The sequence below is a fragment of the Gasterosteus aculeatus genome, chromosome 2 (assembly GCF_964276395.1).
Source record: "Gasterosteus aculeatus chromosome 2, fGasAcu3.hap1.1, whole genome shotgun sequence".
Classification (NCBI taxonomy): domain Eukaryota; kingdom Metazoa; phylum Chordata; class Actinopteri; order Perciformes; family Gasterosteidae; genus Gasterosteus; species Gasterosteus aculeatus.
Window position 1 is genome coordinate 1303946 of NC_135689.1, and position 27796 is coordinate 1331741.

Below are 27796 nucleotides of genomic sequence, written 5' to 3' on the forward strand. Positions count from 1 at the left end.
TAGTTCCTACAGCCATCAAAGATATTCAAACCCCATTACACATTAGGTTTATTGGCAAAATATACGATTTCTCAGCAAATTACACAACAACTAAGTAGTTCAATAAAACATTAAACATTACATGGGCATCCATATTCAGCACAAAATGGAACTTTAAACGGCTACTGCATTCTCAATGAATGTACCTCCATGATAAGCCTCTCCAGTACTTAGCAGAGGCCGCTATGGCGGTTCAGCTTCTTACAGCCTTCCTGAGGGATCTTAGTCCATTCCTCATGGCCACCGGCCTCCAGTTCACTAGTATTTTAAAGCTAGCTTTCGCAACCGGTTTATGGCACCTTTACATTAGCTCGCTAATCTCACCCGCTGTAAAGCTACGCAGGCTGCAGAGACGGAGACCGTCTAACGGTTTCCCGCCACTCTGAAGAGGGACGAGCTAACGGTAGCCTACTGGGCTAACCGACCCGCCCTCCCGGCGAGCTGCGACGACACCTTCCTTAGCAACCGAGAACCATCGTTTACATTTACATTTGCCTACTTGGGAAATGTAAACTACATAGTTTAGTTTAGTCATGAGCAGAATCCAGTCCAATCCATTTTCTGTAATTAATATAGCATTTGCTAGATTCAAATGCTATATTGATTACAGAAAATGGGGTGAACAGCCAGTTGACGAACAAGCTAACTAGCTGCTAGCTGGCTGGTTGGTTCATCAGCTAGCTTGATGCTGGATTTGATAGCTACACTGAATGTAGAAAATGGAGGTAACAGTTGACGGACACGCTAACCAGCTGCTAGCTAGTTGCTTAGCTAGGTTGATGCTGGACTGCTACATTGGTTACTGTAAATATGCCAAACTGCGCTGGTGGTCGGCCTGCTGAGCTAGCTAGCAAGACATTGGTTGTTTGAGCCGCGTACGCTCGTCCACATTAGCCTGCTTAGCTAACTAGCTCACTTCACGGCCCCCCTGCTGGGAGCTGCCACCAGTATGTTCCAGTCTGTTCCCGTTGTCTTCCATCATGGCTCGGGGTAAGTACGTGCCCCCCCTCACACACACACACACACACACACACACACACACACACACACACACGCTTGTAGAGGAAGAGTTGATCCAGTGTCCGTAATGGGAGCGACGGACCTTCACAACCCGTCTGTGGGGCCTTTAATGCGCAGATTTTGCGTGATTTCAGGTCAAGGACGCGATCCTCGTGTCCCCGCTTCAGCGCAGCGATGCTGCTGATGCTGTGCGCACTTGTGCTGCGCACTCCAGCCAATCAGGGAGCCGGTTGGCGCGGAGGAGGAGGAGGAGGAGGTGGAGGAGGAGGAGGCTGGAGAGGACGGGGGGGGCAGTGTCGGTCATAGAGAGCCGGTCGCTGAGCGGATCGCCAGTCTCCGTCCGTCGAACCCGCCGCAGCATGAACACCGTCACGGACTTCTGATCGGGACCGGTTTCTCGTCTCCGGAGGACCCCCGAGCACCGTCACCTCCAGGCGCAGAACCATTTCCATCTAACCGTCATCCATGAGATTCTTCAGGCTTACCTTCAAGTGCTTCGTCGACTGCTTTTGAATCGTCTTTGTCAACGGCTCCTGACCGCGGGTTTGCTTTTGTGACATTTTTTCTTCCTCCCATCTCTTGGCCGAGCTGAGACCCCCCCCCCCCCCCCCCCCCCTGCCCCCCAGATAAAACCGCGTGTGATAATCGCACGCACACAGAAAAGAAACTGCGATTTGTTTTAATTACAAGTAGATAGAAAAGTCAGCTGGAGCTCCGCGCGCCGGGTGCCTCGCCACTGTGAGCCCGCCGGGGCGCGTCGCGAAGCCGGCGCAGCCTCATCCATCGCGCCGCCGGGCTTCCACCGCCCGCAGCTGCTTTTTGTTTTGTTTTGAAGGGATTACGTCAAGATTCACCGCGAGCTGCTGCTCAAACAACCATGTCGCCGGAGTTGGAAGAGAATAACCAAGGTGAGTGAGTGCGCCGCACGTCTGCACCCGACGGGTTCTAAGACCAGCAGCTAATAAAGCGGAACCACGTGCCCGCGCACCGCAGCTTTGACGTCACCGCGGACTGCGTTCACTCCTGGGGGGTCAAACCATCACTGATGATTGGCTCTGTTTACAGAGGATAACACATTAGAAATGTCAGGTGTCTATTTCACCAAACGTTACCATTAGAATGACTCATCTGCACATTTAAACACAAGAAATACGCCTTAATGGTGGAGTTTCATGTTGGTATCTACTCTTTAATTCAATAAATGCTCCTTAATGTAGTAATGAAGTGGTGAAGTTTCATACCGAAGGCTCCTTAAGGAGATCTTACATCACCAGACTTCACAGCTTCATTCCTGAAGGTTCATACTGATCAGATACTTTGCTTCATAAACTACTACATTCATTAATGGAGAAAACTGACGTTTTTCTGATTAATATCATGAATCCCTCTTTCATCCGCCTCCCATCAATGTTCACGTTTATGCTCCGAAAACGGACAGCATTTAAAAAACAATTCATAAGATAATGCTTCGTATACATATTAAACCGTACATCTCACAAGATGTTCCATGTTGTTGTCTCTTTGTTTATGTTTTGAAGCCGTTTCACCTCCTTCACGTGTGAGTGAACGTCGCTCTGCGGCCGATGAGGCGGCGACCTCTTGTTCATCGTCGTCACAGTCAAATGCTCACGGGAGCCTCGTCCCCGCGCTCCCGCCGGCTTTATGTGTCACACGGAGTCAACGCTCACGCCAACAGCTGTGAAGTGAAATCCTCACACGTGTAGCTGTCCCTCACAGCGATGATCTCAAACCGTGTCCTTGTATGAAGTTTGCCCCCCCCCCAACCCCCCCAAACTGCTCTGATCTGGATGCAGCTGCCTTTGCATCCGCGGTGCGCAGCAGCTGATGTCATTTTATGGCCCTGATGGAGCCACACGTTGTCTTGTATTTGCTGATTTGCGTGAGATAAAATGAAAGCGTGGACGTGCACTTTGAAGCGTCTCTCTGCCGTGTTTTGTACCGCAGCGCACTAATCACAACATGGTGAGGGGGGGGGGCTGGCTTAGGTGATGACGCCACGATCCCAGCCTGAATGCTGAATGAGAGGTCGGCTCACACAGAGTGATGAATGACAATGAGAACGTTGTCATCTGCTGTCCTGTCCCGCCCTCAGGTGACATCAGCCTCCCCCAGCTGGAGGCGGGAAGCCTGTCGGAGGAGGAGGGCGGCGGGGGGACGGCCCGCCCCCTGGTGTCCATGCCCGGAGCGGGCCCCGGGTGCGGCGAGGGCGGAGGGGCCGCCCCCCCGCAGACGCAGGACGGGGCCGCGGCGCTGCCGGTGGTGGAGAGAGAGACGTGGACCCGGCAGATGGACTTCATCATGTCCTGCGTGGGCTTCGCCGTGGGGCTGGGCAACGTGTGGCGGTTCCCTTACCTCTGCTACAAGAACGGGGGAGGTGAGCATATAGAAGCACGCACACACACGCACACACACATGTATGGAGGGTCAACACGATGCTGACCTGTAGTCGGTTTATTACAGCGGTATTAAACCCGCATTCCCCCAAATGTCCAATGACTCTACTTCTCTCTGGATTTATTCCCTCAGTAAACATTGTAAACATGAGTTTATGTCTCAGTCTCTAGTTTCAAGTCTTCTTTAATACAACAAGATGTTCATTTAGTGAATGTTGCTCCATTTAGATTCAAACAGACCATAAAGCAGGGGCTGCTTTAGGGCGGGGCTACTCGCTGATTGACAGGCCGCTACGTCCTCCCCGGTTCTTATGTGGTCACTTCCTGTTCACTGGTTTCAAAGCAAAGCGCAGTGAACAGTAGAGTCTGTGGTGTAATTCTTATTATTAGATGGCAGTAGGTAGTAGGTTTGGACAGGACCAACACCAAGACATAGACTTAGTCTTTAACCTAAAACAATGTATATATATATATATATATAAAGTGAATTGTCCTCACCAGAACACTGGTCCTCCTTCAGCTTAGTCATCTTATATTAAGTCATGTATTCATTTTTTATTTGATTCATTCATGAATCCTTTAGTTGTTTTGTTTGTTTGCTGTTCGTACTTGTTCCAGACTATTTATATAAGCTGATTTACATCTGTAGACAGCGGGCGGGAAACAGAAAGTAACATGTTTGTAAAGAAAGACCAGTAAAACCCATTAACAATGTTCATATTTACTTCACAGCAACATCCTCTCAATAGTCGACCATCCAATCAGACGGTGGCGGCTCCGTGTTGTTCTTCTCTTTGCACGCGTTGAGTTTAACAATCGTTGTGACTCGGGCAGCAGAGTGAAAGTGAGGAAGGAAACAAAGGGCTGCGTGGCTGAGAGCACGTAGCCGGGAGGCCGTGAGGTCGTGACCCCCCCCCACGTGGTTTCACTTTATGCATCCGGGCCTCCAGTCGCTGCCCACCAGCTGATTTACTGCCTCGTCTGCTCCTCACACGTCGCCTCCTCTTTTCAGCACCTCGTCCAGAAGTAACCTGCGGCTTTCGCCCTTGACTTCTCCTATCTGGGCCCCGCCCCCTTTGATGTTATTTCTTTATGACTTGTCAGAAGGAAACAGCGCCTGTGTGTGTGTTAGTCCAGCCCCCCTCCCTCTCACTCATGTGTGTCTTGTGACTCGTGGCTCTGATACCCACCTGCTGGTATCGTATAACAATGGCTCGCCTCACACAGTGCCCCCCTCCCCCCTTCCCACCACCACCACCCCCCCCCCCTCCTGCCCGGCACAAGCGTCGCACACAAAAGATGCCCCCTCCTGCCTGAGAGGGAGGCGCATGAATACATCACAACGTCCGCTGTGGTGCCTCCTTTTCTTTTCTCAGTCCCCCCCCAAGACCTGCTTTTTCTGAACCCAGGACTCTCTGCAGATGCTCACACCTCCATTCAACCATTCCATTCAGGCCTCCTCCTCTCCCCCTCCTCTCCCACCCTCCCTCTCTCTCTCCCCCCCTCCCTCTGCTCTCTTCCATGAGTTCTTCCTTATAAGGCTGCGGCTCTCAGGCAGCGTCATAAAGCACGATGGATCGAGTGCGGCGCGAGTTGTCATCTAGCGATCGAGCGAGGACGCCTCCCCCCCTCCTCCCCCCTCCGTCGCCTCTCTCTGGCCTGCGTCACGGCTGCGTCACGTGACTCCTTCCTATCTGCGCACTGTGGCAGCATCAACCGCTTGTGTTGTCATCAGAGTCGCAGCCAGTCTTTCTCTTTGCCCCCCCTCCTCTCTTTTTTCCCCCCGACGAGTGTGAGGATCTGATAGGATCAATAATTGAGGACACTGAGACGGCGAATTATAATCATAGCCAGTTGTGGACGTCTCGGTGAGGAGTAATAACCCCCCCAACACTCCAAACACTTGAAGGACGTGGAGACAATGACCGTTATCTCCTGTGTACACTTCCATCTAATCTGTGACCTTCTGTGTCCTCCTCCCTTCATTGCTTCCTTCCTCCTCTTCTCCTCGGTTCCTTGTGCGTCGAGTGAAGAACCCCTGAGTTCTACGTGAAGATGAGTTCTATGTGAAGAACCCCTGAGTTCTACGTGAAGATGAGCTCTATGTGAAGAACCCTGAGTTCTACGTGAAGATGAGTTCTATGTGAAGAACCCTTGAGTTCTACGTGAAGATGAGTTCTATGTGAAGAACCCTTGAGTTCTACGTGAAGATGCGTTCTATGTGAAGAACCCTGAGTTCTACGTGAAGATGAGTTCTATGTGAAGAACCCTGAGTTCTACGTGAAGATGAGTTCTATGTGAAGATCCCTGAGCTCTACGTGAAGATGAGTTCTATGTGAAGAACCCTGAGTTCTACGTGAAGATGAGTTCTATGTGAAGAACCCTGAGTTCTACGTGAAGATGAGTTCTATGTGAAGATCCCTGAGCTCTACGTGAAGATGAGTTCTATGTGAAGAACCCTGAGTTCTACGTGAAGATGAGTTCTATGTGAAGAACCCTGAGTTCTACGTGAAGATGAGTTCTATGTGAAGAACCCTGAGTTCTACGTGAAGATTAATTCTTTGTGAAGAACCCTGAGTTCTACGTGAAGATGAGTTCTATGTGAAGAACCCTGAGTTCTACGTGAAGATTAATTCTTCGTGAAGAACCCTGAGTTCTACGTGAAGATGAGTTCTATGTGAAGAACCCTGAGTTCTACGTGAAGATGCGTTCTATGTGAAGAACCCTGAGTTCTACGTGAAGATGAGTTCTATGTGAAGAACCCTTGAGTTCTACATGAAGATGCGTTCTATGTGAAGAACCCTGAGTTCTACGTGAAGATGAGTTCTACGTGAAGATGAGTTCTATGTGAAGATCCCTGAGCTCTACGTGAAGATGAGTTCTATGTGAAGAACCCTGAGTTCTACGTGAAGATGAGTTCTATGTGAAGAACCCCTGAGTTCTACGTGAAGATGAGTTCTATGTGAAGAAGCCTGAGTTCTATGTGTTCTGTGTTCCAGGGGTTTTCCTGATCCCCTACCTGCTGATCGTGTTCATCGGAGGCATCCCGGTCTTCTTCCTGGAGATCGCACTGGGGCAGTTTATGAAGCAGGGGGGGGTCTCGGCCTGGAACATCGTGCCCCTCTTCAAAGGTACGAGCGGTTCTCTTGTTGGTAGGAGAATGTATGTTAGCAGAAAGTCAGGTACTATTAGCCTGCTGTCGTCTCTAATCCCCCCCCCCCCCTCGTGAGAAAGAACCACTGATTAAATCGCTGCTTTTCCTCTCTGAGTTTCTTTCATCTCGACGTGTTGATGGTGATCTGGCAAAAAATGTGAGACGCTCCGTAACGGAAAGGTCTACTGCAAGATAATCAGCACAGGCCCCCGGCGGCTGTCTGGGTATCAGACCTACTTATCGATGACAGAATACACAACACATTTTGATTATTTGGTAAGAGAAAAACTATTAAAAAAGAAAAAGAATCCACTTTGCTTTATTATTCTTCCGTGTGAACAAATAATCTTTCTAATGCGGCAACACAAGAAGTTCTGAACTCTTTGCACTCGTCTCCCTCTAATCGATGACGTCATCGACGACAGTTGGAGGCTAATCGATGACGTCATCGATTAGCTTCCAACTGTGGTCCCCGTGGTTACCTGCTGCCCCACTAACAGCAGAACCCTGAGCTCTAGAATGATGGCAGAACCGCTAACTACTATCTACTCATTGGGAGCCGGTTCCCGGTACAATCATTGTGTGTGGGGGGGGTGGGGGTGCGTCCTTAGCGCTTTTCTCCTCGTGTCTCAACAGGCGTCCTTCCTCTCCCCCCCTGTCAGGTCTGGGCCTGGCCTCCATGGTGATCGTGTTCTTCTGTAACACCTACTACATCATGATCCTCGTGTGGGGGCTCTACTTCCTCTTCCACTCCTTCACCAACCAGCTGCCCTGGGCCACCTGCGGACACCCCTGGAACACCCCCAACTGCACGCAGGACTTCCGCCGCGCCTGCCACAACCGCAGCCTGGCCGCGCCGTCGCCCTCCCCCGTCGACCTGCTGCCCTCCCCCCCCACGCTGAACCTGTCGCTGCTCCAGCTGCTCCTCAACGGGAGCTGCTCGGAGGCCGAGGGCATGCGCTCGCCGGTCATCGAGTTCTGGGAGTAAGAGAAAAGAAACTGGCCCCCGCTGTGACGTTTCGTACACAGAGCTCCTCTCACACGCCGTCTCCTATAAACGTTGTAGCACAGATATGAAACCACGTTGGGGTTTTAAAGATGATGTGAGGTTGTTGATAGTTCATCGTTCAGTAGATGATGACATCATTGATGTGTTTCTAGTCTCTGATCATGTGATATGCTAAACAACCGATAAGGACGAGAGCTAGTAGCTAGAGCGGCTAACCGCTAATGGCTAACCAGCAGAGGTTGACTTCAGTCACATTATGATGCGTTCAGGCTCTGCTCAGTGATGTTATTAAAACGTTACCGTGGTGAGTTCACAGGTATTCTGTAAAACGTAGTTTTAGTGAGAGGCCAGCTGCTATTATCAAACATACAAGTATTCTGTATCTTACGCTCTGATCCGATGCTACGAGCTAACGCTGCCGGCGGTTCCCGCTAAAGGCCCGTTGGGCGCTCTTTTGAAAGTGTGACCCCAGAGGAGCAGTTTGTGAAGCTTGTGTCTGTTTCTCCCCCCCCCCCCCCCCCCTCCAGACGTAAAGTGCTGCGTCTGTCCGGTGGGCTGCACGAGCCCGGAGACATCAGCTACGAGCTGGTGCTGTGTCTCATCGCCACCTGGATCATCGTTTACTTCTGCATGTGGAAAGGAGTGAAGTCCACTGGCAAGGTAAAGCGCCTCCTGATGCCGATCAATGTTTCATTGCCCCGCGTTCCGCTGACGACTCGTGTGTGTGCTTACGGTACGCCGGGGGCTTATCGGGACTCGTATCCGTGTGGAGGCTTAAATAACCGCAGCAATTCTTTCTGTCCTTTTGACCCCAAATCAGCTTCCTCAGAGAGGATCAGCGTCTAGACGAAGCACGAGTACCGTGATGTCAGCTAATTGTGTGTTTATGCTTACGGGCAGCTTAATGTTCGGGTCGTGCGATACACACGTAGAAATATAGATGTACATAGCTATATATATTTATTTCATATATAGATGGTGACTGCGGCTTGTTCCTTTTGTAAAAGTCTGCTCGGACGCGTTGGGAGAACGAGGGTAGCATACGGAGATGTCTGTGTTTGCATACTTGTGTCTCCAGAGTAGCCAAAGCTCTCTGAGGGGGGAGGTTGGGGGGAGGGTCGGGGGGGGGGGGGGGTTGGGTGGAGGAGATTTGAGGCGGCCAGCTGTAAGCCGATTAGTAACTTTCCACCATGTGGACGTTGGAGGGCTTTGAAGGGGCTTTTCTGCCGTGTTTCGCCCCGGATAAAGGCAACTATTCCTCACTGCCATGCTGATTTAGCCGGGGGGGCTTCTGTCAGGTAGCAGGTGGGGGGGGGAGCGGTGGCGACTTTCTCAGCATAACTTGACAAAGACTGCCTTGTGGAAAGGTCTGCCACAAACCCCTGCTATTGCAGGAGGTTTACAAATTGTCTGGCTTTCCATTTACAGGCTACCTTTTCTTCAAAGTAACATGACAGGGCCCATTACACATCTACTACAGGAGGGACCTAATGGGCTTCTACTTAAGACTTGAGTATTTGCAAAGCAGGTAATTGCTTAATCAAAGTGATAAAAACATACTTGGGTGCAGTTACATTGAAACATTTGACTGTAGCTGATGTTGATAAGCTCTGAACTGTTCCAACTAGCCTGTTTAAACTATAACTGCATCTTCCTATGTACCTACTTACATGTCATGTGAGCACTTGTACTGTGTTAAGGGTTTCTACTGCTTTCACTTAATTCAAGTTTTAATGCATAGCACTCAGACTTCACCCCTCCTCACCCCAAAGTTTGCTTTTTAAATTGCCCCCCCCCCCCCCCCCCCCCCCCCGCTGGGTTAGGAGGCGCGCTTCACTGCCCCCCTGTCCCGTCTCCCTGTAGGTGGTTTACTTCACGGCTCTGTTCCCCTACCTGGTCCTGGTGGTGCTGTTGGCCCACGGCGTCACGCTGCCTGGAGCTATAGACGGGATTGTTTACTACCTGAAACCCGACTGGTCCAAACTCTGGGAAGCACAGGTATGTGGTTTCTTGTAGGGGGGGGGGGGGGGGGGGGGCGGCGGCGGGATGGTGCAACAACGTCTGCTCTGCGTGTCCAGGTGTGGATCGATGCGGGCACTCAGATCTTCTTCTCCTACGCCATCGGACTGGGCGCCCTGACGGCGCTGGGCAGCTACAACCGCTTCCATAACAACTGCTACCAGTGAGTTCACACACGCGCCGCTCACACGGAACACGCGGCTCGCCGCTTCGTCCCAGGTACAAATACCCGTGGAAGTAACGATCAGGTGGGAGCCAGAATCCCATCGATGGGTTCAACACCTGTGAGAAAGCAGAAGTACGGCGGCTTTTCTCTCTCAACAGTTTGCATATTTGTTTAAACCATGCAGGGGGGGGGGGGGGGCTCAGAAAGTTACACATTAATTACCAACGGGAACAACGGACAGATTAGAATACGCCCTCTGAATGGGAGGCTGATAGAGGCTCGACCTCGGACGACCTCTGAGGGGCCGGACAGACGAGCCGTAAAAGTCCCCCCCCCCCAACCCCCCCTCCGAGTGTGTCGTTGCATTTGTCGTGAGTGTGCAGGAATGTCCCGTTACACGTTGAACCACAGAAGTCATACCGGAATACGCCGGGTTTTATTTGTTGTAAAGCAGCACTTGCTCGCTGCATGCGTGACCTTACTTGGAAGTTGAGAGATGAGGATCCTGAGGTATGTCGGTTCCTCACACACACACACACACTTGGTATGTCGGTTCCTCACACACACACACACTTGGTATGTCGGTTCCTCACACACACACTCGGAGGAGCTCGGGAACAGCTGGCGGGTGTAAACAAACAGATGCTGACGTATTGGACACTTTGGGATCGTGTTGATTTGCTCCCAAACCACAAAGCTTGGCTTGTCTTTTTTTAGCCGCCTTGATAGCGAGATGGTGTCCACCTCCCGCTGACATGAGATCTTCTGTGATTCTTCACGTGTAATAGCAAGAAGCCGAGGGGCGTTCCCTCCGCGCTCAGTCCAACGCACCAATTTGCAAAGTGCACAGACGACAGCAGCTTTCAGGGAAATTGCTATTGATCCTGTACTCAGCATCCGAGCTCCTCCGGGGGTCACGTGACCCTCGTGAGGAGGAACATCCTCACGTTCCTCACCAAAGAGAACTGCAGACTAACTCACATCACACTGGTTCCCTCAACACGGTGGATTCTGCGTTGGATTTGAGATTATTGCAGAAAATAATTGACATAATGACTTTTGTGATGTTTACACGTTTGACTCATGGGGATAATCTTGAATAATGAATTGTGGACTATGACGGTCACATGACCACGCGGTGATTTGGGTTCCCTCTGCTCCTCTGTAGGGACGCCTTCCTGCTCGCCATGATCAACAGCGGGACCAGCTTCTTCGCGGGCTTCGTGGTGTTTTCTGTGCTGGGCTTCATGGCGGCAGAGCAAGGCGTCGACATCAGCAAGGTGGCGGAGAGCGGTAAGGAGAAATAAAGGTTCCGTGGTCATGGAGGATGACATCATTGATGTGTGTGACATGGAGGAGGAGCTACAAGCGCTAGCAGCTAACCGCTAACTGCATTGCGATGCGTTCACGTTATTATACAGCTTATTAACAGTAATAATGTTTCAATACATACAAGTACAATCTTTTTATTCACTTATTGTTTGAAATGTGTGTTTTTATCAGCTGTCAGTATCGGTTTATCTAAAAGCTACATGCATTCACACTTAAATCCGCTAATGAGCGGCCGCAGTCCGCGCTTGGTGCCCTTGAAACTTGACGCCTGTGTCCTCGGACCCGCAGGTCCGGGCCTGGCCTTCATCGCCTACCCGAAGGCCGTGACGCTGATGCCTCTGGCGCCGCTGTGGGCGGCTCTTTTCTTCTTCATGCTGCTCATTCTGGGCCTCGACAGTCAGGTGAATATCCGGCTTCTTTCCCTCCCTCCGCTGTGAACTCTTCACCTCCAGCTTCAGCAAGTCTTGCTGCTTCCATTGTTTCAGGGCTGGGGGGTTTTAGTCAATGAGACTCTGTGAGTCACACAGAGAGCGTCTGTCTGCTGCCCATTCATGCCCCCCCCCCCCCCTCAGCCTGTAACATACTGTGTAATAATAGATGCACAGCTGTTGGACTCTCAGCTGTTTCTGGGGGGTTGAAATGTGATTCTGCAGAGACGTAAACATTCACACAATCGTTGCATTAAAAAGAGGATGATGATGATGATGATGTTTCCTGTTTGTCTTTAATCCGATAACTTCTCTTCCAGTTCGTGGGCGTCGAGGGTTTGATAACGGGAATCATGGACATGCTGCCGCCCAAGTCCGCCCTGGGCTCCCTGCGGCGAGAGGTGGTGGCGGCCATCTGCTGCTTCGTCTGCTTCCTGATCGACATGTCCATGGTCACGGAGGTACGCCGGGGGGGGGGGGGGGGGGTCCTCCGGTCCCCCAGCTCCTTTCTTTCATAGTCAGAGACACGGCACACTGAATGACGCAGATTGTTTAATGTGTCTGGGACTGTGGGACGGACGGGGACGCCGTGGGTCACACATGAGGTCTTGACGCAGACTGCTCTCTCTGTTTTCCGTCAGGGGGGGATGTACGTCTTCCAGCTGTTTGACTACTACTCTGCCAGCGGCATCACTCTGCTGTGGCAGGCCTTCTGGGAGTGTGTGGTGATTGCATGGGTCTATGGTGAGACAACAGCGGACCACTGACCTTTTCGCTAAGCCCCGCCCCCCCACCGAGCCCACGCCGTCACCAAGTTAGTTTATATTTTGGGGGAAAAAAGGAGATTGGGGGGATTAATTCAGGATGTCCAATGGAGTAACATGTTAAAAAATAGAAGCTACAGAGTGAAAGTGAACCAACGTCCAACCCAGGGACAGACGGAGACATTCAGTGGCGCAACATAGCCTCCATGCGATTGGCCGGTCTGCGTCGGAGGGGGCGGGACTCAGCAAAAGGGTCAATCACAGTACAAACGACACTTTTTCCCTGCTGCTGCTTTGGTTCAGTGCAGTTTGTGCGCTTCAGCTGCTCGTGGTTGTGCACCCTGACGAGCGCCGACGTCCCCGTGTGGTTTGTCTCAGGCGCAGACCGCTTCATGGACGACGTGGCCCGAATGATCGGCTACCAGCCTTTACCCTACATGAAGTGGTGCTGGTCCTACATCACGCCGTCCGTCTGCGTGGTGAGTCCTGCTTCCTCTCCTCCTTCTGCCTCCCACGCTGTTGGCTGTGCTGACGTGGTGTCCTGCCTCCAGGCGGTGTTCCTGTTCCACGTGGTGAACTACAAGCCGCTGACCTACAACACGACGTACACGTACCCGCTGTGGGGCGAGGCGCTGGGCTGGGCCCTGGCGCTCTCCTCCATGCTCTGCATCCCCGTCACCGTGCTCTACAAGCTGCTGCGCTGCAAAGGATCTCTGCGGGAGGTCAGTGCCGCCGAACCGCCCCCCCCACCAATCCCCCGCCCACTTTGCACGTTGCTCATGGATTGTGTGTGTGTGTGTGTGTGTGTGCTTCTTGCAGCGGTGGCAGCACCTGACCACCCCGGTGTGGGGGAGGCACCACCTGGAGTACCTGGCGCCGGAGAGCGGAGCCAAGCTGCTGCCGCCGGCCGGGACCAAGAGCACGCTGTTTGAAAGTGTCATCTGACGAGCCCCCCCCGCCCAGGCCCCCCCTCCCCGGCAACATCAGCACACATTACACAAAGTACATGCACACCAGGCGCGGATCAATCACACCACACACACACCTCGTGTTTTAAAGCCCTCGGATGAACGGACCAAAGATTAGAAGAGCTGAACGACAGCATCACACCACCGCCCTGCTTTGTCCAACTCTACCTCGCCTCCCCCACCCTCCCCCCCTCCCCCCCTCCCCCCCTGCCTCTTAGCCGTCCCGTCTCGTCCTGTGAGTAGCGTAGTGGCAATGTCTGTCCCACGGCCGTCCGTCAGTCGCTCATCCGTCCCGACGCGCTGAATGAGCAACAAAGACTGAATCATGATGTGAATCATTGCCGAATCATGTGAATGTCTATATCTGCTGCTGAGATACCACGGTGCGTGTGTGCGTGTGTGTGTGTGTGTGCGTGCGTGTGCGTGTGCGTCGTCTTCATCTACATGTGATCTGTAATCGGTGACTTCAATGTGCAAAAGAACCCACCTTTCATTTGTATAAAAACCAACAAAACCACTACTAATGACAAAGAGACAAAGCCCCACCGCTTCCATCTGTGTGTTATGAAGTAACTTAAGTATTCAGTGTATCGTAGGTCTGTGAATCAGTGTTAACAGTAAATCAGAGGGGGGCGATGATCAGTATTTCCACCTGAGGGGACGGACAGAGACGGGAGATGGAAGAGGAGCAGGGACGTGAATGTGGGAGACATGATGCAATAAAATGACCAGATAAAGATGGGTGCCGCGTGTTGTTACGACTCTTTATTTACACCAAAACGTCGCCGGTTATGTACAAAACAGGGAGCGATGTGTCGGCTGGTCACAGAGCTCAGTCGGGTGGAACGAGAGCGAAGCCCCTCCAGGGGATCTGTGTGTTCTGTGATGTTCACTCCACACTGTTTACTCTGGAGTGGTGGATCCAAGGAGCTGATGTTTGAGGATCGCTGACCCGGGGGGGGGGTTGATCGCTCATTGGTGGTGGGAGGTCCAGGCGTCCCACTCAGAGTCCCTGGTGAGCCGCGTGTGTCCTCAACCAGTTACATGGAGACAAAAGCAACTCAGGTTTCGTAAAAGGTCGGAGCAACAGAACCCCCGCTGAGTGTGACCTGGTTCACGGTTACTTGTTACATCTGAAAAGCAGGATGAGAGCGGCCTGCACGAATTAAAGGAGTCGCTTCTACAAATTCAATCACAAAAGACCCAGTTGCTTTAGCTGGTCCTGGTTGCTGTATTAGCCATATGAGCTACATGGCCCCTGATAGCTGCGGCCGCTCTGATAGTCTCTGATAGTCTGATAGTCTGCAGACTGGATCCAAATATAGCAGAAGATGGAATCAGAATACAGACTATTAATACGCTGCTTATTGGAAACGTAACGCCATCTGTTCTCTGTAGACGTGAGGGTGTAGACGTGAGGGTGGAGGAGCGAGACCCACAGCCGTGTCCAATATTTACATCCTATCAGTTTGTTGTGCATCGGTTGGAGACTGTTGATCACAGTCGACCTTTCACTCACTGGGGGGCTATAAATACAGACTCCCATTACCGGGTTACACCCCCCCCCCCCTCCGTCTCACACACACACACACACCGCAGAGAGCAGCAGTGACGTAGCGCCGCTCTCTCATATCATAAAAAGTCCGTCGCCATGGGGACGGCTCCCTGCATTTCCCTTCTCCACGGCAACCGGCCGCCATGTTAAGGTGGTGCATTCTCGCAATAAAGTGGGTTAGAGGACGGGTGGGGGGGGGAGGGGGCAACGAGCAGTGCAGCAGCCTTTGAGGAGGAGGAGGAGGAGGAGGAGGAAGATGGAGCCGTCTGACCCCTGCTGGTTACATCGGAGTGCTGCACACGTCCTGGTTGGGGGGGGTTACATAACGTCTCAGGACACAGCGATGACAACGTGGATTTGGATTCAGAGGAGCGAACTCACAAGAACAAAGTCACCCGGCCCCCGAGTCCCGAGCACGTGGAGCACGGCGTCGTGCACGCTGACGAACAGGCGGCTCTTCGGGAGGGAGTCCGTGAAGAAGCCCGCCGCCTCCAGCTGCTCCACCACGCAGCCTGCAGAGGCAGATGTTCCCAGACACATAATGTCTATATTCATCACATCATGTCATATATATATTTGAGTAAACATCTGAGGGGCCGGCGAGGCGACGCGTGGAGGACTCTCACCTTGGCAGCCGGCGAAGTAGACCTCCACGTCGATCTCTCCGAGGTCCCTGAATATCTGCTCCAGGGAGAAAAAGAAAAGCATCTTCTCACTCCTTCATTCAAACATCCGTCGGCGGAACGGACGACGGAAGAAAAAAAACCGCACGAACGTTCTTCAAGGTTGTCACGGCGACCGTGTCCACGAAGCTGGTGGTGGAGACGTCCAGGACCACGCTGTGCGTGGCCGACACGCGGGGAATTCCCTCCTCCGCGTCGCAGCGGCAACCCGCCTCCGAGTCCGACTCCGAGGTGGCAGCGTCGTGCTGGAAGGCCTCGTTGACCTGGCCGAGGTCGTCCAGGGAGACCTTCTTCTCAACCATCTTGGAGGGTTGGCCCTGATGAGAAGAAGGGGGGGGGGGGGGGGTGACTAACAGGGCACACGTGGAGCCCGACAGTGTAGAAGATATTCACTAGATGTGACTTGAGGTTTCCCTCGGCGTCGTACTCGTTTCTTGGCCTTGCTCTTAGATTTCTCCTTCTTCTGTGCGCGCTTCAGCTTGGCGTCTCGCTTCTTCTTGGCCGTCAGCAGCTTCCCCATTTCAATTCCGCTCTAAAAACAAAACCCCCCCCACCGCGAATGAAAGCATCAGCTTGAAGAGAAAAGAGAGAACTGGAAGCCACTCAGTTCGTAGTGAGGCGCACCTTCTCCTGCAGGGCCTCCAGGTACATCTCAGCGTTGGTGTAGTAGATGGTGGCGGACGAACGGAAGATTTTGATCCCCGGAATCTCTTTGGCCTGAAAAAATAACGGAGATTTCACGAGATCATTCCGCTGCACAGCGTCCGTCTTACAACATAAAGCGACGTCAAAATGATCGTTTAAAGTGAAAGCAACATTAACGTTTGATTAACGGTAAAAAACATGTTCGTTGACGACCCAAAAGGAGGGGCGGGACTTTGCCTCTTGTAAGCTGCGCATTGGCTGAAATCTGCAGTCAATCAGAGTAGAAGAAGAAGTAGAGAAGCAAAACAAGCCGGCAAACGTTCTGAGAGAGGAAAGGAGAAAGAGCTGCAGTTTGGTGACCACATGCTGCCCACGGTTTAAAAGTATATCAGAGGAGGCAGAAGAAAACATCACGTGAGATTAAATGTTTGATCCCATTAACTATTTTTTGGGGACAAAGTCGGTCATCGAGGTTTCATCAATTTTGTCGGCCCGCCGACGTGAAGCTGGCGTGTGAGAAGTGAACGGACCCTCTGGATGGAGATGCCTCTTACCTCCTTGTAGGTGTCGACGTCCAGATACAGATCCGTGCCTGCAACGCGTCCCAAGATCGAGTAGCGGGGGCTGAAAAACATCACGGCCGTTTCATTATTTCTTTGGCAGCTCTCGTGTTTCCACCAATGATGAGTGACCAGCGCGTAGTTACAGCTGCGTCCTGAAGATGACGGTGAGCATGGAGAAGGCGATGGACACCGCCAGGCCGAGGTCCAGGTTGAGCAGGATGGTGCTGGTGAACGTGACCAGCCACACCAGCTGGAGGAGGGGGGGGGGTCAAAGTTCAACCAGGTTCACACAGTCACACGCAGATGTTCTTTACTTTCAGTCACCGTGGACGTCGGCTCTGAGACGTCACAATTCTCTGTTGTTAACATGAACATTCGACCCTCGTGCGGTTGTTTTGAGCAACGAAATTAGCTTTGGGGACTAAACCGCGTCTTCGTACCGGGATGTAAACGTGCTGCTTTCTGCTGTAAAGACAGACGCGCCGTCACTGAGCTCTATGGGGGCGTAACTTGCTGTTTGTGCCTCGAGCGGCTGTTTGTGTGACTGCGGTTTGTCGGCACTCGTCGGACGGTCGGATGCAGTCGTACCAGATCCACCTTGTTGGTCTTCCACAGCAGAGGCACGTCCGTGAACTGCTTGAACATTCCTTTCAAATTCACAAACACTATTGTGGATAAGACGGCCTGAGGGACACAAGGACACTTATTATCTTCATTATCGGTTATCAGAGGGAGACGGAACAACGGGGGGGGGGGCTCACCTTGGGGAGATCTGAGAAGAGAGAGCCTATTTTCAAAATGGTGACGAGCACGATGACGGACGAGATCAACCCGGCAACCTGACCGCACGCACACACACACACACACACACACACACAACTTAGTGTGCGGTAAATGGGAAGGTGGGAATCCGATGTGAGGGGGTCACTTCCATGTGTTTACCTGCGTCTTGCCGCCTGTGCTCTCCTGGACGAGGCTGCGGGACAAAGACGCCGTGACGGAGTAACACTGAAAGAATCCGCCGATGGCGTTACTGAGACCCAAAGCCACCAGCTCCTAAAGCGCCACACGTGAGGGTAAAGATCAGTGAGTACAAACAGAAACAATCACATCTGAACCTTCGTCCCGACTCAACGCGGCACCTGATGACGTTTGTACCAAAACACTTTTCTTCAGAGGCTTGTTCACCTTATTTTCTGTGAAAAATGATCCCAGTACATCTTTTCATATTGTGATAAATATGTGAATTGTTCCATTGAGAGTTCAGAATAAACTGAACCTACTCGAGTCCCAGACTCACTGAGGGAAGGTCCTGCAGAGGCTACAGAACCCTTTGTGAGGTTCTATCCAGGATCCCACCGGCCGACTGAGGTTTCAAAACCGTCACTACTCTCCAGGTGATTAAAGGTTCTTCCTTGTGTCTGTGGGCGAGCATTAATATCGTTGCGCAATAGAGTGAAATATTATGACCCCATGTTCTGATAAAAGGACGACGGCGAGGTTCGGTCTCAGGTTACGTTGTTGCATAAAGAATGAATAACCAGAGGAGATTGAATAATGTGGAACGTTATGTTCAGGCTCCTTAACGCCTCTCCGCCGCGTCTTGACTTCTGCCGGATGCACAAAAAAAGGATCAGAAGTAAAAGAAGAAAACTATCGGCTATCTTGTGCAAACAATCTTAACGTTGAGTTCTGACTGTAATCTGAAGTCGCATGTTCAAAGACGGATATAATTATCTTTGGCCCGTCCTGAGGTCAAAGGTATCAAATACATATCAGTCATTGCCATTAGAAAATAAATCAGGAAGAGATTTTAAAGTGACTTGTAGCCGCTTTAAAATCTCAAAATCTTTACAAGAAACAAGAGAAACAACCGTTTTCTAAAGCGCACAAACGACGTTGAATCCCTGCAGACATTCACATGTAGAATCATGAACATGTGAATCATCATCACATGTAGAATCATGAACATGTGAATCATCATCATGTGTAGAATCATGAACATGTGAATCATCATCACATGTAGAATCATGAACATGTGAATCATCATCATGTGTAGAATCATGAACATGTGAATCATCATCACGTGTAGAATCATGAACATGTGAATCATCATCATGTGTAGAATCATGAACATGTGAATCATCATCACGTGTAGAATCATGAACATGTGAATCATCATCACGTGTAGAATCATGAACATGTGAATCATCATCACGTGTAGAATCATGAACATGTGAATCATCATCACGTGTAGAATCATGAACATGTGAATCAACATCACATGTAGAATCATGAACATGTGAATCATCATCACGTGTAGAATCATGAACATGTGAATCAACATCCCATGTAGAATTGTGAACATCACGTGTAGAATCATGAACATGTGAATCATCATCACGTGTAGAATCATGAACATGTGAATCATCATCACGTGTAGAATCATGAACATGTGAATCATCATCACATGTAGAATCATGAACATGTGAATCAACATCACATGTAGAATCATGAACATGTGAATCATCATCACGTGTAGAATCATGAACATGTGAATCATCATCACGTGTAGAATCATGAACATGTGAATCAACATCACATGTAGAATTGTGAACATGTGAATCATCATCATGTGTAGAATCATGAACATGTGAATCATCATCACGTGTAGAATCATGAACATGTGAATCATCATCACATGTAGAATCATGAACATGTGAATCATCATCACATGTAGAATCATGAACATGTGAATCATCATCACGTGTAGAATCATGAACATGTGAATCATCATCACGTGTAGAATCATGAACATGTGAATCATCATCACGTGTAGAATCATGAACATGTGAATCATCATCACGTGTAGAATCATGAACATGTGAATCATCATCACGTGTAGAATCATGAACATGTGAATCATCATCACATGTAGAATTGTGAACATGTGAATCATCATCATGTGTAGAATCATGAACATGTGAATCATCATCACGTGTAGAATCATGAACATGTGAATCATCATCACATGTAGAATCATGAACATGTGAATCATCATCACATGTAGAATCATGAACATGTGAATCATCATCACGTGTAGAATCATGAACATGTGAATCATCATCACGTGTAGAATCATGAACATGTGAATCAACATCACATGTAGAATTGTGAACATGTGAATCATCATCACGTGTAGAATCATGAACATGTGAATCATCATCACGTGTAGAATCATGAACATGTGAATCATCATCACGTGTAGAATCATGAACATGTGAATCATCATCACATGTAGAATTGTGAACATGTGAATCATCATCACGTGTAGAATCATAAACATGTGAATCATCATCACGTGTAGAATCATGAACATGTGAATCATCACATGTAGAATCATGAACATGTGAATCATCATCACGTGTAGAATCATGAACATGTGAATCATCATCACGTGTAGAATCATGAACATGTGAATCATCATCACATGTAGAATTGTGAACATGTGAATCATCATCACGTGTAGAATCATGAACATGTGAAACATCATCACGTGTAGAATCATGAACATGTGAATCATCACATGTAGAATCATGAACATGTGAATCAACATCACATGTAAAATCATGAACATGTGAATCATCATCACATGTAGAATTGTGAACATGTGAATCATCATCACGTGTAGAATCATGAACATGTGAATCATCATCACGTGTAGAATCATGAACATGTGAATCATCATCACATGTAGAATCATGAACATGTGAATCATCATCACGTGTAGAATCATGAACATGTGAATCATTATCACATGTAGAATTGTGAACATGTGAATCATCATCACGTGTAGAATCGTGACAACTTTGTTTCTGGAGGTCCTACACTTTTTTTTTGCATCCATGGACTGAACCCGATGCAGGACATTAAGTATGTGAATCATTTAATCAGAACTCTCACAGTTGCATGTGAGCACCACGATGTGTGTGTGTGTGTGTGTGTGCGTGTGTGTGTGTGTGTGTGTGCGTGTTCCCCACCTGGTTGCTGTCCACCTTGTAGCCGTGTTTGAGGGCGAATGTTTTGCCCAGAGAGATGTTGATGGCGTAGCCCACGATGGCCACGGCGAAGGCATCGCCGATCACCTCCAGGAACAACGCAGTATCTGGAGCTTTGGGGGCTTTTAGCCTGGAGGAAGGGGGGAGGGGGGGGAGGGGGGGGGGTCAGGTTTTTGATCACTGCTCCTCACAGCGCTGAGGGCATCAGGGCAGAGAATGTTCAACTCTCATGTGTGTAACCAGCGGAATGGAAGTTCTCATGTTGGGACTGAGGAGTGACGTAATGGCTCCGGTGTCAACCTGTCAATCACAGTAAGCCCCGCCCTTAAGCATCCCCTGCTTTATGGTCTATTTGACTCTAAATGGACCCTCATTCACTAAATGGACATCATAATGTAATGAAGAAGACTTGAAACTAGATACTGAGATGCAGCTTTAACACAGACGGGAAGTCAGAGATCTGATTCCCACAAACACACACTGTGACTCTCTTTGTATCATCAACTGTTCCACACATCTCTTATTATCAGCTGTCTCCCTTATAACACACACACAGATGAACTCACCCACTGGGAATCTCTCCAACCACATCGATGTTGTATTTACTCGTCAGTCCTCCGAAGTGCGTGATGACTGTTGCTGCTACGATCTGTTGGAGGGAAGAAAAGGAGGGTCGGTGAATCACGGCGGTCAGTTTGTGGGATGAGGTGCGGCGTGATGAAGGTTCCGGACTCACCACTATGATCTCTATGGGGATGGGAAGAGGCAGCTTCTGCCTGTAGCAGGCGTTGATCTCTTTGACCACGATGAGAACAGACAAAGCGACCAGGCTGACCACCAGCTCCGGCACCTTGGTCTGCGGCAGCAGGCGGCAGATATCCACCAGAGTCTGTGGATACAGTATATATATATATATATATATATATGTACATATATATATATATATATATGTACATATATATATATATTGGTCCATTGTTGGTGGATCGGTGTCCACAGAGTCAGTGTTTTCCTGGATCAATCTGGACAACATCAGTACTCGAGGTTCATGGTTCCTGTAGTACCTTTAGTGGTAATGTGACCACATTAAGGAAGTTACCTGACAAATGAACTTTGACTCCCTGAGGCGCCTTTTTATTTAACTAAGCATTTGCGATCTCCTAAATAGAAGTATTCTTATCGCCCAGACTTCACCAGAGTGTCCTGTGAAAACTGATCTCCTTTCAGGTTGTTCTACAAAGGCTGCACACATTCTTTTCACAACGATAGAATGGAACAATAATCTGGACGCAACGAGCTGATTGTTGACTTGTTTAGTCTTTTATAGGAAACCGCAAAAAAAAGAATGATTTCTTTTGTGTTACGTAACATTTATATGAATAAATAACCCCTCGCCAGCATCACCAGGTACTCACATAGATGAGGGAGAGCGGGCCGGTGAAGCGTTTCGGCGTGACCCCGAACAGGTACTTGAGCTGGGACACGCACACGTGACACGCCGACCCCGTGGTGTAGCCTCGAACAAGCGGCTCGGACAGGTAGGTGACCACGAAGCCGAACCGCACCACGCCCAACAGGATCTGGGAGGCGAGCGAGAGAGCGTGTTCACCACATCATTTCCTCTTCCACCTTGTGGTTGTTCCCAACTCACCTGAAAGAGTCCCGCCAGCACGGTGAGGGAGCAGGCGACCTGAACCCTGAACCTGTCCCGCGCGTCCAGGTCCACGTTCCCCGTCGCGTTGGTGCCGTTCATAGGGAAGTTGGCGTCCGGACCCAGCCGCTCCGTCACGCTGCCCACCATGATGCTGATCACGGCAAAGGTACCTGGACGCAGGAAGACACTCGCAGGTTTGTTTGTGACGGTTCATCCGTCTCTCGGTTGATCTTCTGAAGGGAAATTCTCTGCTTCCTCTCTCGGGTCGGATCAAATCTGCTGCATAAAAGATTCCTTTCCCGGAAAAACAAATGCAGAACTTTCTCGTAGAGTCAACCCAGCGGTCTCTGGGTGACACCTTCATCTTCAAATCACAACCTTTGTTTACGCCACATATCATCAGACCTTGTAGTTCCAACTGTTTGGTCAGAATCTCCTGAACATCTCAAAGTTACCTGTTGAATGAAGACATTGTTTTTCAGTGGCTCACCAATGGAGATGTGCCTGGAGGTACCGAAGATGAAGTAGATCAGCACCGGGTAGAGGGAGGTGTAGAGGCCGTACACCGGGCCCAAGGAGGCCAGGAGGGCGTAGGCCATGCCTGGGAAACAGAAATAACAAATACAGACACATTTACGGCGGGAATAGTCCGACTTTCTTGGTTGAGCTCGTTGGAGCGAGTGGAGCAAATACACCCCCATGATTTGATTCATGTCACTCTCTGTCTTTATGAAAAGATCCTTCATATATCAAACGTGACTTCTGCATCCGACCCGAACATACGACGACCAGAGAAACCTGGGATCAGACCGCATCCTCTGTGGTTTCATCCTCCTTAGCTTCATCTACTGGAACATCAGGTGACCACGTTCAATCCGCCTTTGTCGATGATCATTTGGAATTTTAAGGAGTAAGTGAGCTTTTCCTTAAATTTCAAATGCGTTTTGCGTTCTAAACTTGGGACGACTTTGCCTTCAAGGCTTCCTAATGGAAAGTGATGGTGAGTTAAAGCTTCATGAAGCTTTCCAGCACATTGTTTCACCAAATGTTCCATTTGTTTTCAGGAGCTTTGGGGCGACACCACGTCAGGTCCCAAAAACCCTGATAACCTGGATAGTTGTTCTTAAAGCTCGTTATCGGTGCCACCAGGTCGGATTCTGGTGAAACCCGATGACAGCATGAAGGTTCACAGAACGTCCTTCAGCTTAGACTCCCGGAGCAGAGCTGCTGGAGGGAAGGGAGGCCCAGGAGAACCAGACACCCGGACTGAGAGGGGCGGACCTTGCTGCAGTAGAATGAGAGGTTTTCTCAAGGGACCCTGGTGCTCAGATACACCACTTTCCTCCGCAGGGGGCGCCAGAATCACCAAAATTGGCGGGTTTTGCAGCATTTTGACACAGACATGCTAGATGTTTTCCTCCCGTTTACAGTCTTAATGCTAAGCTAAGCTAACCCTGACATCTTGTACTAAGCACAGAGGATGCAGCCTCCGCTGCACACTGCGTACCCTGCGGCAGGTGCATGATGCCCACGCTGCAGCCGGAGATCAGGTCTCCGATGGCGTTGTCTCTGAAGGAGTAGCGAGGCAGCCAGCCGAGAACCGGGATCCAGCTCAGCGCCGTCTGCTTCAGCCGGGGCCCCGAACACCTGCAGCGGACATCCAACCGTTTTAGTTCACCATGGAACTACTTCACTTTCGTTTTATGCACATATTATTATAAATATAAAAAAAAAAAGAAAACAGACAACGAATCTTAATTATGATGAAATGAGGCTTGTGAACGGAAAAACCTGCAACGGTTTTTATCAGCCGGCCTCGTTCTGTCACGCAGAGATAGCGAAGTGACGACACACATCAGATCTCGCTGCTCGCAGAACACGTTTGAGCTCCGTATCGTTGTTGGAAAAAGTCCAAAACAAACATTGTGGTTTTATTTAACTACTTTGTCCGTTTGTGCCTGTGTTTTTTATCCTAAATTCACAAGAGGTTAGCATTAAATTGTGCCTCATTTGCATATTTAAACTCAACATGTCAGTAAACACAATAAATGCTGCTCTTAATGTACTGATTAACTGGTGTAAATCTTCACCTTCACTCTTCACCCTCTTTCAACACTGATGTGTCTAAACGTCTCTTTCAACGACTTTGTACTCTGATCCAAAAGTCTCCTTCAGGAGATCTTAGATTACATTCAGAGAATCATTTATACTACATTTATTAATAAAAACAGGATTTTATTACACTATTTACTGCAAAGAGTCCAGAGTTCCCATTGAATCCAATGTAATGAAACAGGGATGTTTTGTCAGTGGTGAAGCTCTGAGCCGGTTCATCTGTACCTCAAAGACTCCTTCACCCGTTCCCCCGCCGTCGGTTTCGTGGACCACGTCCCCTTCTGGGCCACTTCCTCCAGACGCACCTCATCCAGAACTCTCCTCTGCACCAAGTACTCCCCGGCCTTCTCCTCCATGTCCTCGTCTGGGAGACCAGATCCAGCAGACCTTCTACACTCCCCCTCGAGCAAACTGCTGCTTCAGCAAGAGCCGACCAGGTGTGTGTGTGTGTGTGTGTGTGTGTGTGAGTGTGAGTGTGTGGCAAGAGTGGCGCCTCCTCCTCACTGTGGACTGATTGACAGCCTTCTGATGGTAACTGACTCTTTTTATAAGAGCAACAACCCTCAGACCACATGTACCTCCTCTGCATGGACACAACAGTGTGTGTGTGTCTGTGTGTGTGTGTGTGTGTGTGTGTGTGTGTGCTGATTGAAAATCGTGCTTATTAACAGAAGACCAGCAAACAGGACAGAAAGAAGATTGTTTAGTGTGTTTCAGAGGCACTGAGACGTCTTATCTTTATGGGTCCCAACCATCAGCATTGATTTATAGAATCTTTATTTTTATTATTATTTATGGAACGATAACTGAGTCGTCTCTATTTACACCCTGTGAGGTCACTTCCTCTCAGACGTCCATGTTCAGTGTCAGCTAAACGAAGCACTAAAGGACTGGATACAATGAAGGAGTCTTACTCAGAAAGCAACTTCAGGTTCTCTAAAATGAAGCTATTGCTTCATGAGTTAAAGCTGCATCCTCTGTAGTGACCAGCAGGGGGCGACTCCTCTGCTCCCATAGACGTCTATGAGGAAATGACTCTACTTCTCAGTAGTGACCACCAGGGGGCGACTCCTCTGCTCCCATAGACGTCTATGAGGAAATGACTCTACTTCTCTGTAGTGACCAGCAGGGGGCGACTCCTCTGCTCCCATAGACGTCTATGAGGAAATGACTCTACTTCTCTGTAGTGACCAGCAGGGGGCGACTCCTCTGCTCCCATAGACGTCTATGAGGAAATGACTCTACTTCTCTGTAGTGACCAGCAGGGGGCGACTCCTCTGCTCCCATAGACGTCTATGAGGAAATGACTCTACTTCTCTGTAGTGACCAGCAGGGGGCGACTCCTCTGCTCCCATAGACGTCTATGAGGAAATGACTCTACTTCTCTGTAGTGACCAGCAGGGGGCGACTCCTCTGCTCCCATAGACGTCTATGAGGAAATGACTCTACTTCTCAGTAGTGACCAGCAGGGGGCGACTCCTCTGCTCCCATAGACGTCTATGAGGAAATGACTCTACTTCTCTGTAGTGACCAGCAGGGGGCGACTCCTCTGCTCCCATAGACGTCTATGAGGAAATGACTCTACTTCTCTGTAGTGACCAGCAGGGGGCGACTCCTCTGCTCCCATAGACGTCTATGAGGAAATGACTCTACTTCTCTGTAGTGACCAGCAGGGGGCGACTCCTCTGCTCCCATAGACGTCTATGAGGAAATGACTCTACTTCCCTGTAGTGACCAGCAGGGGGCGACTCCTCTGCTCCCATAGACGTCTATGAGGAAATGACTCTACTTCTCTGTAGTGACCAGCAGGGGGCGACTCCTCTGCTCCCATAGACGTCTATGAGGAAATGACTCTACTTCTCTGTAGTGACCAGCAGGGGGCGACTCCTCTGCTCCCATAGACGTCTATGAGGAAATGACTCTACTTCTCTGTAGTGACCAGCAGGGGGCGACTCCTCTGCTCCCATAGACGTCTATGAGGAAATGACTCGACATTGTAAACATGAGTTTATGGTTTAGTTTCAAGTCTTCATTTAGTAATTATGGTCCATTTAGTTAAATTGAAATTAAATACACAATGTGTGTCTCTGTAACCGCCCTATAATTGACAGTCTTATCTCATCAGTCGTCGTTTTCATTCAGTATTGATTACTGTAATACGCGTAGATGAAATCCAGCGTTCTGATTGGTTGAGAGTGAGTCACGTGTTGCTGTTCGCAGTGACCCGATTGTTCCGTATCACTGCGCACTCACAGGAACAGGCTACATTTTGCGCGACTGTTAGTTGACATTTTAGCTTTTAGCTCGGTGGCGAACGCTGAAATAAGACCTGATGATAATAAGAAATAAGAAATGATCGTTTTCAGTCAATGCGAGCGGACAATTAAGGTGGACGTCATGAGCGATGTGAATGAACCCTGTTTACGCCACGTACGGGGACTATTTTCTCTCCAGGCTACTGAAATGCGACACACAACGTTTGATGGCTTCAACTACTGACAACTGAAAGGCAGCTATTTACCTACTAATTATAATTTCGCTGCTAACCGTATTATAAAAGCAATAAGGTACTTGAGGCGGTACTTTATCTCCAATAACGTAACAGTTGGGGGTGTTGTTAGGCCCGACGCGGAGCGATAAAGTAGAGCCTCTTTTTCATCCTGTGTGAAAAGGAGCCGCGTTGGTTCTAATGTGACCAGCAGGATGAACCGATCCCACTGTGACAAATAAAATAGCCTTTATCATTCATAAAATAGAACATCCCACTCATTTCCCTTTCATTTTTTCACAAAATGTCTTATATATTATCATTGTTATATCTTAATATTTAAAGCAGGTTGGTGGTCAATACTCATCAGTGACTTCATCTGCAAAGTTTTATGTTTTAATTATTGAAGGTCTAAAACGATGTCCAGGTCACCGGAGCTCAGCTGTGTATTTTATTTCATTCTGAGACGTGACCCCTCTGAGGGCAGCGTTATCAGGCCGTTTCCTCCTGGCTCTCGTGTTTCTTTAATGATTGCTGTGAAATAAAGCGTTTAGGTGTCGTTTCATGAATGACTGACAGTAATGGATGAGTGTTGGAGGTGAGAGGAAACCTTCTTTCACACATTCACCCGCTCCAACACGTCAGTGTGGAACATTGTGATTAGCGAGCTGAAGGAGGGTTTTTGATTAAAGGCAGAAGTCTTTGGAGTCCAAAGTCAAAGC

General features: G+C 49.5%; 2 protein-coding genes across 3 annotated transcripts; one reads left to right on the forward strand and one right to left on the reverse strand.

The window, feature by feature from the left end:
- The first annotated feature begins 1289 nt into the window (after positions 1-1289).
- On the forward strand, positions 1290-14056 carry LOC144383578 (sodium- and chloride-dependent creatine transporter 1). The gene is made up of 14 exons (XM_078081609.1): positions 1290-1967; positions 3173-3454; positions 6473-6604; positions 7290-7611; positions 8164-8296; positions 9500-9634; positions 9715-9818; positions 10990-11114; positions 11442-11554; positions 11902-12042; positions 12223-12325; positions 12724-12824; positions 12897-13067; positions 13165-14056. The coding sequence occupies exons 1-14, from the start codon at positions 1937-1939 to the stop codon at positions 13288-13290; spliced, it is 2019 nt and encodes a 672-aa protein (XP_077937735.1). The 5' UTR covers positions 1290-1936; the 3' UTR covers positions 13291-14056.
- LOC120815554 (solute carrier family 26 member 6-like) lies at positions 14047-25078 on the reverse strand. Of its 2 annotated transcripts, none has more exons than XM_078081596.1 (19): positions 24812-25078; positions 23979-24118; positions 22962-23072; positions 22469-22641; positions 22233-22397; positions 21554-21706; positions 21384-21466; positions 20800-20947; positions 17702-17815; positions 17521-17598; positions 17348-17443; positions 16903-17009; positions 16751-16820; positions 16176-16268; positions 15979-16083; positions 15644-15868; positions 15495-15549; positions 15250-15380; positions 14047-15172 (listed from the first exon to the last, which is right to left on the reverse strand). In XM_078081596.1, exons 1-19 carry the CDS (start codon positions 24940-24942, stop codon positions 15149-15151), a joined length of 2202 nt encoding a protein of 733 aa, XP_077937722.1. In that variant the 5' UTR covers positions 24943-25078; the 3' UTR covers positions 14047-15148. The 2 variants fall into 2 exon arrangements, with proteins under 2 accessions (XP_077937722.1, XP_077937725.1); XM_078081599.1 differs by having other exon boundaries at positions 15640-15868.
- Between the last annotated feature and the right edge of the window lie 2718 nt (positions 25079-27796).

Coding starts and splice junctions, on each gene's coding strand:
- LOC120815554 (XM_078081596.1), bottom strand. CDS start 24,942: ATGGAGGAGAAGGCCGGGGAGTACTTGGTGCAGAGGAGAGTTCTGGAT. Junction 17,010..17,347: donor AGACCAACAAGGTGGATCTG/GTACGACTGCAT, acceptor CCCCTCCTCCAG/CTGGTGTGGCTGGTCACGTT. Junction 16,821..16,902: donor GTCATCTTCAGGACGCAGCT/GTAACTACGCGC, acceptor GATGTTTTTCAG/CCCCCGCTACTCGATCTTGG.
- LOC144383578 (XM_078081609.1), top strand. CDS start 1,937: ATGTCGCCGGAGTTGGAAGAGAATAACCAAG. Junction 6,605..7,289: donor CATCGTGCCCCTCTTCAAAG/GTACGAGCGGTT, acceptor CCCCCCTGTCAG/GTCTGGGCCTGGCCTCCATG. Junction 8,297..9,499: donor GAGTGAAGTCCACTGGCAAG/GTAAAGCGCCTC, acceptor GTCTCCCTGTAG/GTGGTTTACTTCACGGCTCT.